The sequence below is a fragment of the Vulpes vulpes genome, chromosome 14 (genome assembly GCF_048418805.1).
Source record: "Vulpes vulpes isolate BD-2025 chromosome 14, VulVul3, whole genome shotgun sequence".
Lineage (NCBI taxonomy): Eukaryota > Metazoa > Chordata > Mammalia > Carnivora > Canidae > Vulpes > Vulpes vulpes.
In genome coordinates, this window is record NC_132793.1 from 133,337,965 (window position 1) to 133,351,346 (window position 13,382).

General features: G+C 53.6%; 1 protein-coding gene across 2 annotated transcripts in view; it reads left to right on the plus strand.

Moving 5' to 3' along the window:
• Positions 1-1,567: 1,567 nt before the first annotated feature.
• The window catches only part of CCDC149 (coiled-coil domain containing 149), a 103,174-nt gene continuing 91,359 nt past the window's right edge, over positions 1,568-13,382 (plus strand). For both annotated transcript variants that reach the window (XM_072737978.1, XM_072737979.1), the window contains exon 1: positions 1,568-1,772. In XM_072737978.1, the coding sequence (XP_072594079.1) occupies positions 1,725-1,772 (48 nt within the window). In that variant the 5' untranslated portion in view covers positions 1,568-1,724. The remainder of the gene's footprint in view (positions 1,773-13,382) is intronic.

The window sequence follows — 13,382 nt, forward strand, 5'->3', positions numbered from 1 at the left end:
GCCCCAACGGTAGTGGCGTCCAACACAACAGCCGTGTGTTTAGCCCTGTGACGTGTGGGAGGTCAGCAAACTGGACAAGGCTCAGCCGGGGTAGTTCTCCGGCCTGTTTCAGCCGGGCTCACGCACGAACATCTCTGTGGCAGGTGGGGGTCATTGGCTTCACACATGTATGTGGCAGGCGCTGGTGGTCGGTCATGAGTCCACCACCGAGCATGCTACCGCGGCCTTGTTCCTAGGGTTTAGTGCTCACAGGGTCCCAGGAGCATGAGCGGGGATAAAGCCCTACCCACAGGCGCTTACCAAGCCTCTGTGTGCAGGTCTGTATCATTGCACTCGCTAGAGCGAGTTACGTGGCGGGGCCTCAAACCAAAGCTACAGACACTGGCTGGGACACGGGCAGGGAATTAATGACACCACTTGGCAGACGACCCTGCCCACAAAGCGAGGCCATCAATAAAATGCAGCATGACGGTCTCAGACTCCGTTTTCCCAACTGATCAATGAAGGTAACACCCATCTCACGGGGTGGATCCGGGATCCACAGCGGCTAAGGAGTAATAGGTAAATGTTGGCGGGGATGCTTCCACAGCTGTGAAATGGGTCCGTAACCTCTCAGCAGGCTGCTTGTCTCCATGGGTAGAGCTTCTGCAAGGCCGGAAAGCTCTCGATTGCCGGTGGCCCGTGAGAGGATTCTGGGGCACCTGGGAAAACCACCTTGGGTACCAGGGCGTTATTTGTGGGGACCCCTGCCCTCTGTATCGCTCCTCAGTCCTTCCTCCCCGGAGACAGTGTCAGTTTGGTGCCAGGAGGTCTTGAACGCCTCTCCCCAGGGCCGCAGCATCCCACTCAGGGCTTTGGGTCCTATTTAGAGTTCAATATTGGTTTACTTTCGATTTTTGCACTTGCTTTCTACTTGCGGCAGCTGATCGTTTGAGAAATAAATGTAAGCAACCGTTCATAGCCTTAAAAACAATGTTAAATATATAATAAGCCGCGGGGTCCCTTCCTTCATGTGAATCGCCATCCGAGCAGCACCGCTGTGCCAGTGAGGCCCGGAACCCAAGGGGGGCAAAGCCCCGGCCGCGCCCTGGGGGGCCCTCCTGGAGGTGGGTCAGGGGCGCTGGAATCGGGGGCTTGGATCCCGCAGGGAGGGGGGCGCGCAGGTGCCTGTGGGGGGCAGGGGCGGAGCCAGCAGTGACCTGCTCCCGAGACCCCACCCGCCCCTTCCCTGCGAGGCTGGGCCCTGGGGCTCTGGGGGTGGGGAGGGGCCGGGCTGGGGGCAGGAGTAGGGGATGGGGGTCGGGGGCTGGTCGGGGGTTCCGGGGGCGGGAGTGGGGGGGTCTGGGGGGGGGGAGCTGGGGTCCGGGATGCGGGAGTTGGGGGTCCAGGGCGAGGAGGTCGGGGTCGGGAGTGTCGGGGGCGTCGGGGTCCGGGCGGGGCAGTCGGGGCCGGGTCGGGGCCGGGTCGGGCGGGCCGGCGGCGCGGGGCCCGGGGCTGCGGCCTGAGGCTGGGCCCGGGCGCGGCTCCTCCCCCTCCCGCGGAGGCGGACGCCGAGGGGAGCGCGGGAGGCCGCAGGCGGCGGCGCGGCTCGGAGGGGCCCGGCCTGTGGGGGCCGCGCGGGGCTCGGGGCGCGGCGGGGGCGGCGGAGCAGGAGGCGGCGGCGGCGGCGGCGGAGGAGGCGGAGGGCGGCGTCCCCGGAGCCCGCCCGCCCGCAGGAGGAGGCCATGAGCGGAGACCGGACCGAGAGCGACTGGCAGGGGCTGGTGAGCGAGGTGAGGCCGAGGCGCCGGGCGGGCGGGCGGGGGGGGCCGCACCCGCACCCGCACCCCGACCCGCACCCCGCGCCCGACCCGCGCCCCGCGCCCCGCGCCCGACCCCCCCCCCCCCCCCCCCCCCCCCCCCCCCCCCCCGCCAGGTGCGCCGGAGCTCGGGTCCTCCCGCGCTTCCCGGCCGCGTCCCTGCGCGCCATCCGGGGCAGCGTCGGGGGGGAAGGGCCCCCTTCCCCCTCCCCCTTCCCCCTCCCCCTCCCGCCTCCCCCCTCCCTCCCCCCCTCCCCCCCCCCCGCCCCCGGCGGCGTTGGGCCCCGGGATTGGAGAGCGGAGCGGGGATCCGGGAGGAGAGCGCCAGGCCCCACCTGCTGCCCCGGTCACCGCTGTTCGGGAGCCGCCGATTGGACGCCGCGGGGAGGCGGGCAGGGGAGGGGGGTGGCGGGACGCGGCCCGGGTCCTCTGGGCCCTGCTCGCCCGGCCCTGCCCGCGGGGGCCCTCCCTGCCCGCCGGGGTCCTACCTGCCCACCGTGGCCCTCCCTGCCGTGGCCCTCCCTGCCGTGGCCCTCCCTGCCCGCCGAGGTCCTCCCTGCCCGTCGGGGCCCTCCCTGCGGTGCCGCTGGGCGGGGTTCGGGCGTCGGTGGCCCGGCTCGGCCTGCTCCGAGCACCGCGGCCCCCCCCCCCCCCCCGCCGAAGGTGAGCGCCGGCGCCAGAGGCTGACAGGCAGGTGCACAAGCCTCCCCGTCCGTCCCTGGAAGCAGCAAACACCAGCCCTCTCCCTCCAAACTCTTTTGTCCCAACCCCAGGGGGCCGCTCGGCGCCTCCCAAGCTGTTCCCGGGTCAGCCCAGCCTGAGTTTTGTGGCCTGGGCGGGGCTGTCCCTCCTGGCCAGGTGAGACGGAGGGCTGAGGGCTCCTTCTCCAGGTGGGTTGCTGGTCCTGACCTGCCGCCCTGTGTGACGGCTCGTGGCCACCTCACCGAGCAGTGCTGAGGACCCCCCCCCCAACATTGGGTCCTCTCCCTCCTGAGAGCCATCCCCCCCCCCAGGGCCAGCTGGGGGCTCCTTTGGCTTCACTCCTGCCACACAATACAGGGTGTAAGGGTTGGCGCTCTGCCTTCCGTTGCTGGGGGGAAACCTGTCTTGTCTTTCTCCTTTAATCATTTTCTGGGCCTCCGGGTCGGTCTGATAACTACTTCGCGTCCACCGTGTGCGGAGCACTGTATTTCTGAAGAGGAACAAGAGGCCTTAAGTTCTCCCTGGTTGAGTGTTTTCCTCTTGGCCTCCTGGTTGAAAGCTCCTAACTAGACAGGACTCCGATACTCTGTTTTGCCCAGATCTCTTCCCACCATCAGGCTTTATGTCCAGGGACAGATCCTCTAGAGAACTTTTCTCTTGGTCCTTCGGGAATCATTCCCCGTAGTCAAGGAGGCTGGAGGTGGTTCTTCATAAAAGTCCAGTGTTGGGCTCTGAAATGGCCACAGAATGTCCACCACTGCAGCAAATGTTTATCGGATGTCTATTAGCAGCCAGGTACATGGTGCTGGGATTCACTGGTAGAGGAGATAGGCAAGCGCTTCCACCTTCCCAAGAATTTCTGGAGCATATGCTACAGTTTGGGAGCGTCACACAATACATAGAATGCTGGAGAACAGAACGTAGAGGATGGAAAACCAAAGGAAGGAAATGCTTCATTGCCGTCGAATGTGCCTCTCCGTGGTGGGCTTGCCTCCACCTTGCACTGACCACACTGTTTAGCCTGGTGGTCGCCCCACCAGGACATGTGTTTTCCTTGGTTTTATTCCAAGTGCCTACACACTCTTTGTGGAGTTCTGTACACAGCAGGTGCTCCAAAAATGCTTATGGAATAAATCAAGATCCTGAAATGGGTGTTTCAGGAGTTGCCTTGCCTGTCCCAGCTGCATTTCTTCAGGGTAATGCCTTCTTGCCTTCCACAGACAATCATAGGCTTTAGGATGTGGAAGGCACACAGCAAAGAGCTGTGCTTCCTGTTTTCGTAACAGCCAATGTCTGTTTCTTGAGTCCCTCATCAATGTTAAGCATTTTATGTAGCCTCATTCTCATAATGCTATAAAGTAGGAATTCTTACTTTACAGATAAGGAAACTGTGGCTCAGATGGGCTAGGGAACTTGCTCGAGCCTCACAGCTGGAGAATTCTGGTCCATCTGACTCCAGAGCTGGGGATCATTAGGTCATACTCTGTATTTTAATCATTGGTTCATCTGTCTGTACCTTCAGCTGGACAGCAGGTTCTCCAAGGGAGGGGATCATGTCTCATTCATCTTTGTATCCTCAGCGACCAAATCAGTGTTCTTCAGAGTATGATCTAAAGATCAGAGTCATTTGGGGAGCAAAGAGTGCCAAGAGTCACTCTGCGTTTTTGGAAAAAAAAAAAAAAAGCAAGTTTCAAAGTCCTTCCCCCAATCTATTGTGTGCTTCCCCCTCCTCACCATGGATTTGTCTAAGCGCTACTCCCTACCCCTAGTAGCTGTGAATGGGACCTGATTTGGAGATAGGGCCTTTGCAGATATAATCAAGTTAAAGACCCTAAGATGAGATCATCCTGGATTTCAGGTGAGCCCTAAATCTAATCTTTCTTATAAAAGAAAGTTAAGGTAGATTTCCGACACAGAGATACAAGGGAGAAGGCCATGGGAAGACAGACACCCAGAGGGAGGCCATATCAAGATGGAAGCAGAGATCAGGGTTGTACAGCGAAAATTCTGGAATGTCACGGTTTGCCAGCTGCCACCAGAAGCTGGAAGAGGCACGGAACAGATTCTCCCTCAGAGCCTCCAGAAGGAATCAGTTCTGCTGACACCTTGACTGTGGACATCTGGTCTCCACAGGAGAATAAACTTCTCTTTTAAGTCACCCAGTTTGTGGTGGCTGGTTATGGCAGCCACAGGAAACTGATACACCAGCGGCACGAACGTGCCCAGGAGTGTAGCCTCAAATCTGCTTTTCTCCGAAACTGAGCCACCCAGGGGACTCCCCTGCCCGCTCAAGTTTAGCTGGCTGGGTGTGGAGAAGATATCTGATACTCAGCCAAGTAGGATTCAAGGAGGAGAGTGGCCAGTGGCTGGTGGTGTTCCAAAGTGGCGTGGGAACCCAGCTGAAGGAACTGGGGGAGCTGTCACCAGACGTCCGACCTGGGTAGTGAGGTTAAGGCTTTGTGGCAGTTCACGCCGGTTTCTGCAGAAGCCCTGGCTTCGGCCTCCCACCCTGGATGCGCACTCCATCACCCTTCCTGCCCATCACCATTCCAGAGCCCTGTGCTCTCCTTCAATCACTTTGCTTCCTCGGCTTGCCTCTGGGAAGCAGTTTTCATTTAAAATGATCCTACAGAGATCAGTTTTATTTTCATATTTTTTAGTATAACAAGCTGAAATTACAGCCTACTCTCGGGCCCTGAAGTACACACGGCCATGCGTGTGAAAGAAGCGTGACTCGTGCTCTATTTTGGAAATTAAATATCTGAGGAGGGGGAAATGTTGTCCCTCGCACCACCTGAGGTGATCTTTCAAAATCAGGGAGAAATCTTGAAATGTAGCCATGCAGACAATCCGTAACTTTCTTATTTCTCAAATAAAAAATGCTCGCCAGCTCTCAGCCTACTGCCCCGTGATAAACCATGCCTGGTTCAATTTCACCTTTTTCACTATTTGTATTTTGGTTAATTAATTAGATAACAATCAGTCTCATATTCCTTGAGCGTGTTGTATAACCCTGGGCCTCTGCCCAGAGTGGAGGTGCTGACATTTGTAAGAGGTTGAAAGGCATATAGTCGACCCTGCAGTTAGTGGCACAGCTTTGGGTCTCAGTTGTCCACTGAGATCTGGGGGTGAATCCTGGCTACCTCTTTCTGGGTGAAAGTGATCAAAAACCCAACCCAAAGTGGTTCAGCTCGGGAAATTTATTGGCTGGTGTTGTGGGTTGAACTGTGCTCCCCAAAAACCTAGGTTCAGATCCTAACCCCTCCCATACCTGCGAATGTAAACCTTATTTGGAAATAATCACTGAAGATGTAGTCAAGGTGAGGTCATTAGAGTGCACTCCTAATCCAGTGACTAGTGTTCTCATCAGGAGAGGAAAATTTGGACGTAGGGATGCACAGAGGGAAGACAGTGTGAAGTTGTAGAAGAAAGAAGGGCATGTGATGACAGGCAGAGAGAGGGGTCTGCAGCTGACGGGAGTGCCAGAGACCGCTGGCAACTACCAGAGGCAAGAGGCAAGAACAGTCCACCCCAAGAACCTCGTGAGGGATCATGGCCTTGCTGACACCTTAGTTTTGGACTTCTAACCCCCGGGGGTGTCAGAGTTCATTTCTGTTGTTTCAAGCCACTCAGTTTGTGGCCATTTGTTACAGCAGCTCTAGCAAACCAATACAGCCGGCCCGACTAATTCCAAGACAGCTGGTTTGGGGCACAGCTGGATTCGCCACTGAGATGGAGACTCTCTGTCCTTGGGTCTCCTTGCTGCTTGTCTTCGGTCTCAGCCTCCCATACACAGTTCAGAGGGGAAGACGGAAGCTCTGTGTAGTACACTCCATAAAACCCCAGGAGTCGCTCCCCGTGAACCCGTTTAGATCACTTGCCTGCCATGGAAAACAAATTGCTCGGGAGCGTGGTGATCTGGGTGTCTTAGGCCTTGCCCAGGAGGCCACGTGGCCTGAGAGCGGGTCAGGGCAGTGGGGGCTGTTTGCCCGGAGTGGAATGGACTTGAAAGAATCACTGCTCTGGGCAGCTTCTCTGAGCCTTGTCTTCAAATAGAGTCATAACGTGCCCACCTCACAGGTGCCGTGAGGGCCAAATGAGGTGATGCTGGTTAGTGCTTAGGCCTCAGCCTGACAGGTGGTGCCTAGTGGGCCTTAGTCCAGTGAGCTGAACCTCAGGACAGAGACTTCGGTAGTCACGAAGCGAAAACTTGTGTGTTTTGCTACAACACCTGAATTTTTTATTCCAGATCCCCCTTGTCCGGGCGGGGGAAGTGTCACGTGGATTGGAGTCCTGCCTCTCCTTTCCCTGAGCCTGTATTTAAATCCTAGGTGGGGGGGTTTGAGCCGTACTCAGCCGTTGGCAGGGGTGATGGGGTGGAGGGCATGCATCCGCTGCACCGAGCCCCAGCCTCCTCCTTCCAGGCTAGTGTCTGGTCATAGGTCACTGTTGCATCCCTCTTCGTCCCCCTCTCAGCAGTGGCTCTGCACGCCCAGGCTGTTTGGATGAACGAAGAACAAGTTGGCCTGTCGCTCCCTCACTGCTCTGAGCATAGGGGATGTCACTCTCTTGACTGCGGTCGGGGCAAGTGATTCCTAGTCTGCTGCCCCCCAGATCACTCCTGAGCTGAGCGGAACTTGTGGAAACTATTGTGCAGTTGTCTGTGGAGACACCAGGCTGGATCCAGGACCCTTGGGATTGTTTTCTACTTCCTCAGAAAGAAGGATGGATTTGTTACAGTGAAGCGTAAGCCACTGTAACGAAGATACCTACCCTCAAAATACATCACTTAAATAGGGCAGGTATGAGGGTCTTGTCCATTTACAATGAGGTGGTCCAGCCTGGGAGGGCGGCCCTGGTCCACAGTCATTTAAGAACCCAGATTTTTGGGGGCACCTTCTTACTACAGTGTGTCTTGGGGGTGGACCTCAACTGCATGGGGGACGCTGCTTGCTGCCCAGCCCATGAGAGTGGAGAGAAAGAGGCACCGGGAGTCCAGGGCGAGGAGGCTTTTCTTTAATGAGGGATGACTTCTGCTCACATCCCCTTGGTCTGAGCGTGGTTACATGGCCACACCTCACAGCACGAGGGCCAGGGAATATAATCTTTAGCAGTATGTGTCCAGCTTCAATTTGGGAGGGTTCTTCTTGCCACCCCCCTGAGGTGATTTTTCACGGTTTGGGAGATTCAAGAGTAAGAAGGGTACATAGGACCCGAAAAATAGAAACCATAATAGGAAAAAAGGATAAATTGGATCTTGTCAAAATTTAACACTTCGGCCCTTTGAAAACTTCCATTAAGAAAATGAAAAGATAAGCCACAGGCTGGGAGAAAATCTGTGCAGAACACGTATCTCTTATCTAGAATATAGGAAGAACTCTCAGGACTCAAGAAAACAAGCAAGCTAATTTTTAGAATGGGAAAAGAGTTCAATAGACGCTGTATTCAAGAGATTTGGATGGAAAATGAGCACATGAACAGATATTCAACACCATCAGTCATTAGAGAAATGTTAAGTTAAAACCATAATAAGATGCCCCGACACACCAATTAGGATGGAAAAACAAACAAAAAATGGATAAACCAAGTGCTGACAAGGATGCAGAGCGCCTGGAAGCCCCGCGTGTTCCTGGAGGAGTAGGAAATGGTGCGGCCGCTTTTGAAAACAGTTCTGCAATTTCTCATCGAGTCAAGCATACACTTAACCCGACAACCCAGCAGTGCTCCCCCTAGGAGTTTACCCCGGAGCAACGAAGACAGATGTCCACACCAACACCTGTATGTGAATGTTTACAGCCGTTATTTGCTGAGAATGGAATCAGTCCCGTTGTCCCTTCACCGATGAGCGGATAAATTGCCGTACATGCGTGTCGTGGACTCCTGCTCAGCAGTAAGACGGAACAGATCACTGATCCATGCAAAAACATGAATGAATCTTCAAGACATTTGGTATACCTGAAGCTAATGTAACACCATGTGCCAACTATACCAAAAAAAAAAAAAAAAAAAAAAAATTGGCAAGTGAAAGAAACTAGAGGCTCAAGCCAAGCCTGTAAGATTCCATTTATATGAAATTTCTGGGGAGGCATAACTCAAAAGGCAGGAAACAGATCAGTGGTTGCCAGAGCCTGGGCGCGGGCTGAGCACAGAGTGCAGAGGAACATGCGGGAACTTTTTGGAGTGATGGACTTATTCTAGGCCTCCCTTGGGGTGATGACTCCATGACCGTATGAGGGTGCATACATTCATAGACTGTACACCCAAAAAGATGAATCTTCCTCTGTGTGAATTAAGTCTCAATAAATGTAATTTTTTTTTTTTTTTAAAGAGGTAGTAAAGATCACCATCGCTCTAGAGCTCTTTGCTCTTTAGCTGTCCAGGTCCCCACCTCATTAGGTTTCCATCAAGCCTAGCCGTGCTCCCCACCCCAGTCCCCTGGTTCTCACTCTGCGCTCCCCACCCGGGGCTGATTAGTCAGAGCTTCGTGTTCATTCGTGGAGACTCGCTGATTGCCGGGCTCTCCTTCCTTGCACTCTGATTTTGCCCTTCCCTAAACTTTGGAGATCTTTCTAGTCTTTGGGTGGTGGTGGTGGGGCCCTTGGGAGAGGGCGGAGCTACTGGGGAGACTTTTCTCTGCGCCAGTGTCTTAAGGACCAGGCTTTCAACACTGAAAAGCCAGTCAATCACTTTGTTACCTATGTTTTGCTGGGTGCTCCCTTCCTCGGGACACGAAGGCAGAATGTCCAGCTTCTCTAAAAAGGGAGAAGGATATGTAATGAGAAACGGGCTAGGGGTTATAGGAAATGGAGGCAAGGTGGGCAGGTAGGATGTCAGTTAATATTTCAAGGTGTTATTTGTATTAAGGATGTTATTTTGCGCAATACTGAGCACACGTATAGACAGTTGGTAGGGCTTGAGAAGTGGGAAAAGGCTTCTTGGAGGACCTTGAACCGGGTGCATCCCCATTGGTTGGAGAGGGCATGGGTGATCATGACAGGAAGCAGGCATGAGCGCTGGGCTCGTGGTGGACTTGAGGAAATGCTTCTGGTGAAGGCTGGAACTAGTGGGTTGAGGTGTAGCAGACATTAAGGCTGGAATGGCCAGGGTGGACCAGATGGTGGATGACTTCAAAAGCAAGACAGAGGCTGTGCTCTAATGTAGCTGGTAATAGAGAAGCACTGAATGCTTTTTGTTTTGTTTTGTTTTGTTTTGTTTGTTTGTTTTTGCTGGAGTACAAGTTGATGAAAGTACAAGTTTGTAATAGATTTGTTTCCATTGAACTCAGGGATCGCTGAGCCTCTAACGTCTATGAGGCACAATGCCAGGCAGTGGGGATGTACAGACAAATTTGATGACTTTGCCAGGAATCAGGAAAAGACAAGATGAGAGACCAGTAACCCAGTCTTTTCTGTTACCACCAACGTTCCTGATCATTCCTTTTGCATATGATAAGCCATACTAATCATACGGTTTTCTAACCAACCCGTAACTTGTCTATCTCTCCACTGACCCCAAAAGATCTTGAACCCCTTGAGAATACAGACCATGTGTTATTAATTTGAGGCCTTAGCTCTTTGCCCTGTACTTTGCCCTTCATAGGTATTAGTTGTACAATATATGAATTTGGATGTTTGAATAAATGAAGTGATAAAGAGACATAGCATCAGTAGGAATAGAGGGAAAAGGATGGCTAGGGGAAAATTTTTTTTTTAAAAGACCCCCAACAGGACTTCATAACCAGCTGTATTGGGAAGATGAAATAGAATGCATCCGAGATGACCTTTGATGGGTGGCCGGAGAATGGTGGCTCTGGGTGTGATAGAGGGTTGGGGGTGGCTGAGTCTGGAAAGAAGAGATGAGTTCCATTTAGAAATCTGCATTGTTCAGAGTTTCCTGGGAGTACTCGAACTCTTGCAAGGCAAGCTTCGTGCTTACTGGGAGCATTTTGGATGAGCAGCTATCTTCCTAGTGGCAAGCTAATTTCAGAGTAAGTTTATTAAAATTAGCATGTGGGGGAAAGTGAGCACAACTGCTATTTTTAACTAATAGGACTCATGTTCTCTCCTGTGCAGGGAAATTCGCATATGTGCTTCTAAAACTGACAATTTCTACTCTTATTATGTTAAAAATTAATTTAGTGGCTTTCACATTGAATAAAATACATTGGCTGAAGATTCGAAGAGGGCTTTGCTATAGTCCCTGAATGAAAATGACCAGAGTGAATGACATTTCTCACTCATCACCTGGTTTTTCCACTAATCAAACCACATGGGGACTCTGGGTGCCTCATGGCAGAGGACTTTGCTCCGTGGAGATTCTGCATCTGTCTCTGGCCCATCGCGTAACATGGCGCCAGTGGGAGGGGATACCTGGTTCCCAAGGAATAGAAACCTTTGGTGGTTTTTTTATTTTGAAGTCTTCCCATTTTCATTTTCCATGTAAGTTTGTTGAATAGTCTCCTCTGTTTCCGTTGTCTGATGCTGTTTTATTGTAATAAACGTTTACGTGAGGGATATCAGATTGTCTTCAAGCCAGCCTGCCTTCTATACAACTAACCTCTTATGCTACCTTAAAAAGAAAAGCACTTTTCACGAGGTCTTCGTACTCAGAAGGTTTCTGTGGCTCCCCATTACCTGGTATTCAAAGGCTCCCCCCAAACTAGCCTTGACCTTTTTAGCTTTATATCTCATCGATCTCCTCAGAAACTGGCAGCTCCAGACAAACTGATCTGATCATGCTTTCTAGCTTCCACCTCATTCTCACCTCCTCATCTCACCTGGGTGGGCCTTCTACTTCTTCCCAGACCACAGCCTTAACTTCTCCTTCCAGGTAAAATAGAAGCCCACCTCCCTCATAAGATCATCTGTGACCACCCAGGCCTGAAGTGAACCCTTCAACCTGTTGCCTTATGTAGCTTGGGTTCTAAGCCACTCATCCAGCATGAAAATGTTCCCAGAGGAAGGACATGACCTTCTCTCTATGGGGATCTTAACTCCTACACAAGGTAGTGAGCTCCTAAGAGAAGGGACCATGACCACCTGTGTTGGGTAGCAGATAGGGATGAGTTTCATGCTATGAGTCAAGAGAGCAGGAACTGAGTGAGGATCCTGAATACTACCCAAGAACCAACCTAGTTCTGGCCCGTATGCAGGGCCTCTGCTTTGATTTCACATCCCCACTTATGGAAAGTAACTCATCCACATGTCTGCCCACCTATAGCTTCATTAAATGGCTGACACACAGGTAGGGTGTTAGTGACATTAGGGTGGACCTTTACTGCACTAGGTTGGCTTAGGCTGGCACGATGGAGGAGTAAAGGACAGCCAGGAAATTTCAATGAGACAGAGGCTAGCAGGCGAGAAGGTCAGCATTCAACATCCCAGACACGGATCTAGAACTGTGTGCAGTGGCAGGTGCTCTTGAGGGGTTTACAGTCCAGGGGTGGTAGGGAACGGGGCTAGGGCTACTCCCCCATGACATACATCGTGATAAGTGTGCTGCTGGTCAAGGGGAAGTTAATTTAGATTAGGGGATTGAGGAAGGTTCTTGGGCCAGGAGGGTTGGGCAGGATTTGAGCAAGTAGAAGTATAATGGAAGGGTGTTCTAGGCAGAAGGAACAGAAATAGCAAAGGTGCAGAGGTGGCGAGATGCAAGGCTTGTTTGGGAATTACCGGAGTCTGGTCTCTGGTCGGCAGTGCGTCGTGGGGCTTGAGGTGGTGGTCATTAGGCAGACCTGCATGTCCTGTTAGCTATAGAGAGTGCTAGGGTCCCGAGTGTGGCATTTACTCTGGACGTGACCCATGGCATGACTGCACCCTTTGAGCAGGGGAAAAATTACCTGGGTGCGTTGGGAAGGTGTGTATGCGGTAGGGATGAGGATTGAGCAGGACACAGGAGCCACCTGTACCTCTGCCTCTGTCCCCTTGCTTTCAACACTCTCAGCGCACCTGCGTCTGCCTGCCACCCCTTCTTTGCTCTGGCAAATGCCCTTGCCGAGGCCATCCCACACCAGCGTCCTCTTGGCCATACGCAGTAGTGTGCGCTCAGGCCTCGGCCCAGCCCCTGACACTCCACTCTTCTTTCCCTGCACGCTGGGCTTCAGCACCCCCCATGTGGCCGCTGGACGTGTCTCCAGGCTCCTCACACTCTGTGTGCCCCAACCTGAGGCCTTCCTCCCTCTGCCTTCCACCCTTCCTCTCTCTCTGCCCCTCTTCCATCCCATTTCAGTTAATGACGTCACTACAGAGTCTTTGCTTCTTCCCAGCTGAGCCCAGTCTAGATATTAAGTAAGGCCCCTATTTTCTGCTCCCGCACAAGTCTTCAGTACGGGCTCCGTGTCACCACTCCCCGCCCCCCCCCCCCCCGTGCCACCGTGGCCCGGGTTCTTGTCCTCTCTCCCCAGAATATCTGCCCCATCCTGTAAGATCTTCCTTCCCCGCCCAGCTGTCCAGCTGGCGTGGCCATTCTAAGCCCTGAAATGATTTACCGCCCCTCTGCCTCAAGCCCTCTGATGGCCTTCCAGGACCTGCAGAGTGAAAACCAGGCCTCAGTTGGCCTCAGGGGCCAACTCCCCATCATCGCCAGTAAACCCCCTTCTCCCACCGCCCCCCACTCTCCACAGACCTCTTGATGGATACCAGACCGTTCCATGCCCCAAGGCATCTCTAGACCCTTGCTCGCCCCCGAGGTGACCTCCGCCACATGCTTTGAGGCCCAGCTCAAGCGTCACATCCTCCACTTGAGTTTCGTCCCTGCCCTGGGCCTGGCGTATTTTATGTGGGAAGTGGATAGTGTCTCTGAGTTGGGAAGGTGGTGTGGGGGGCCATGGACAGCATGACGAGCAAGGGACTGGTGGTGCCTGAGGATGGGGACCCTCCGGGA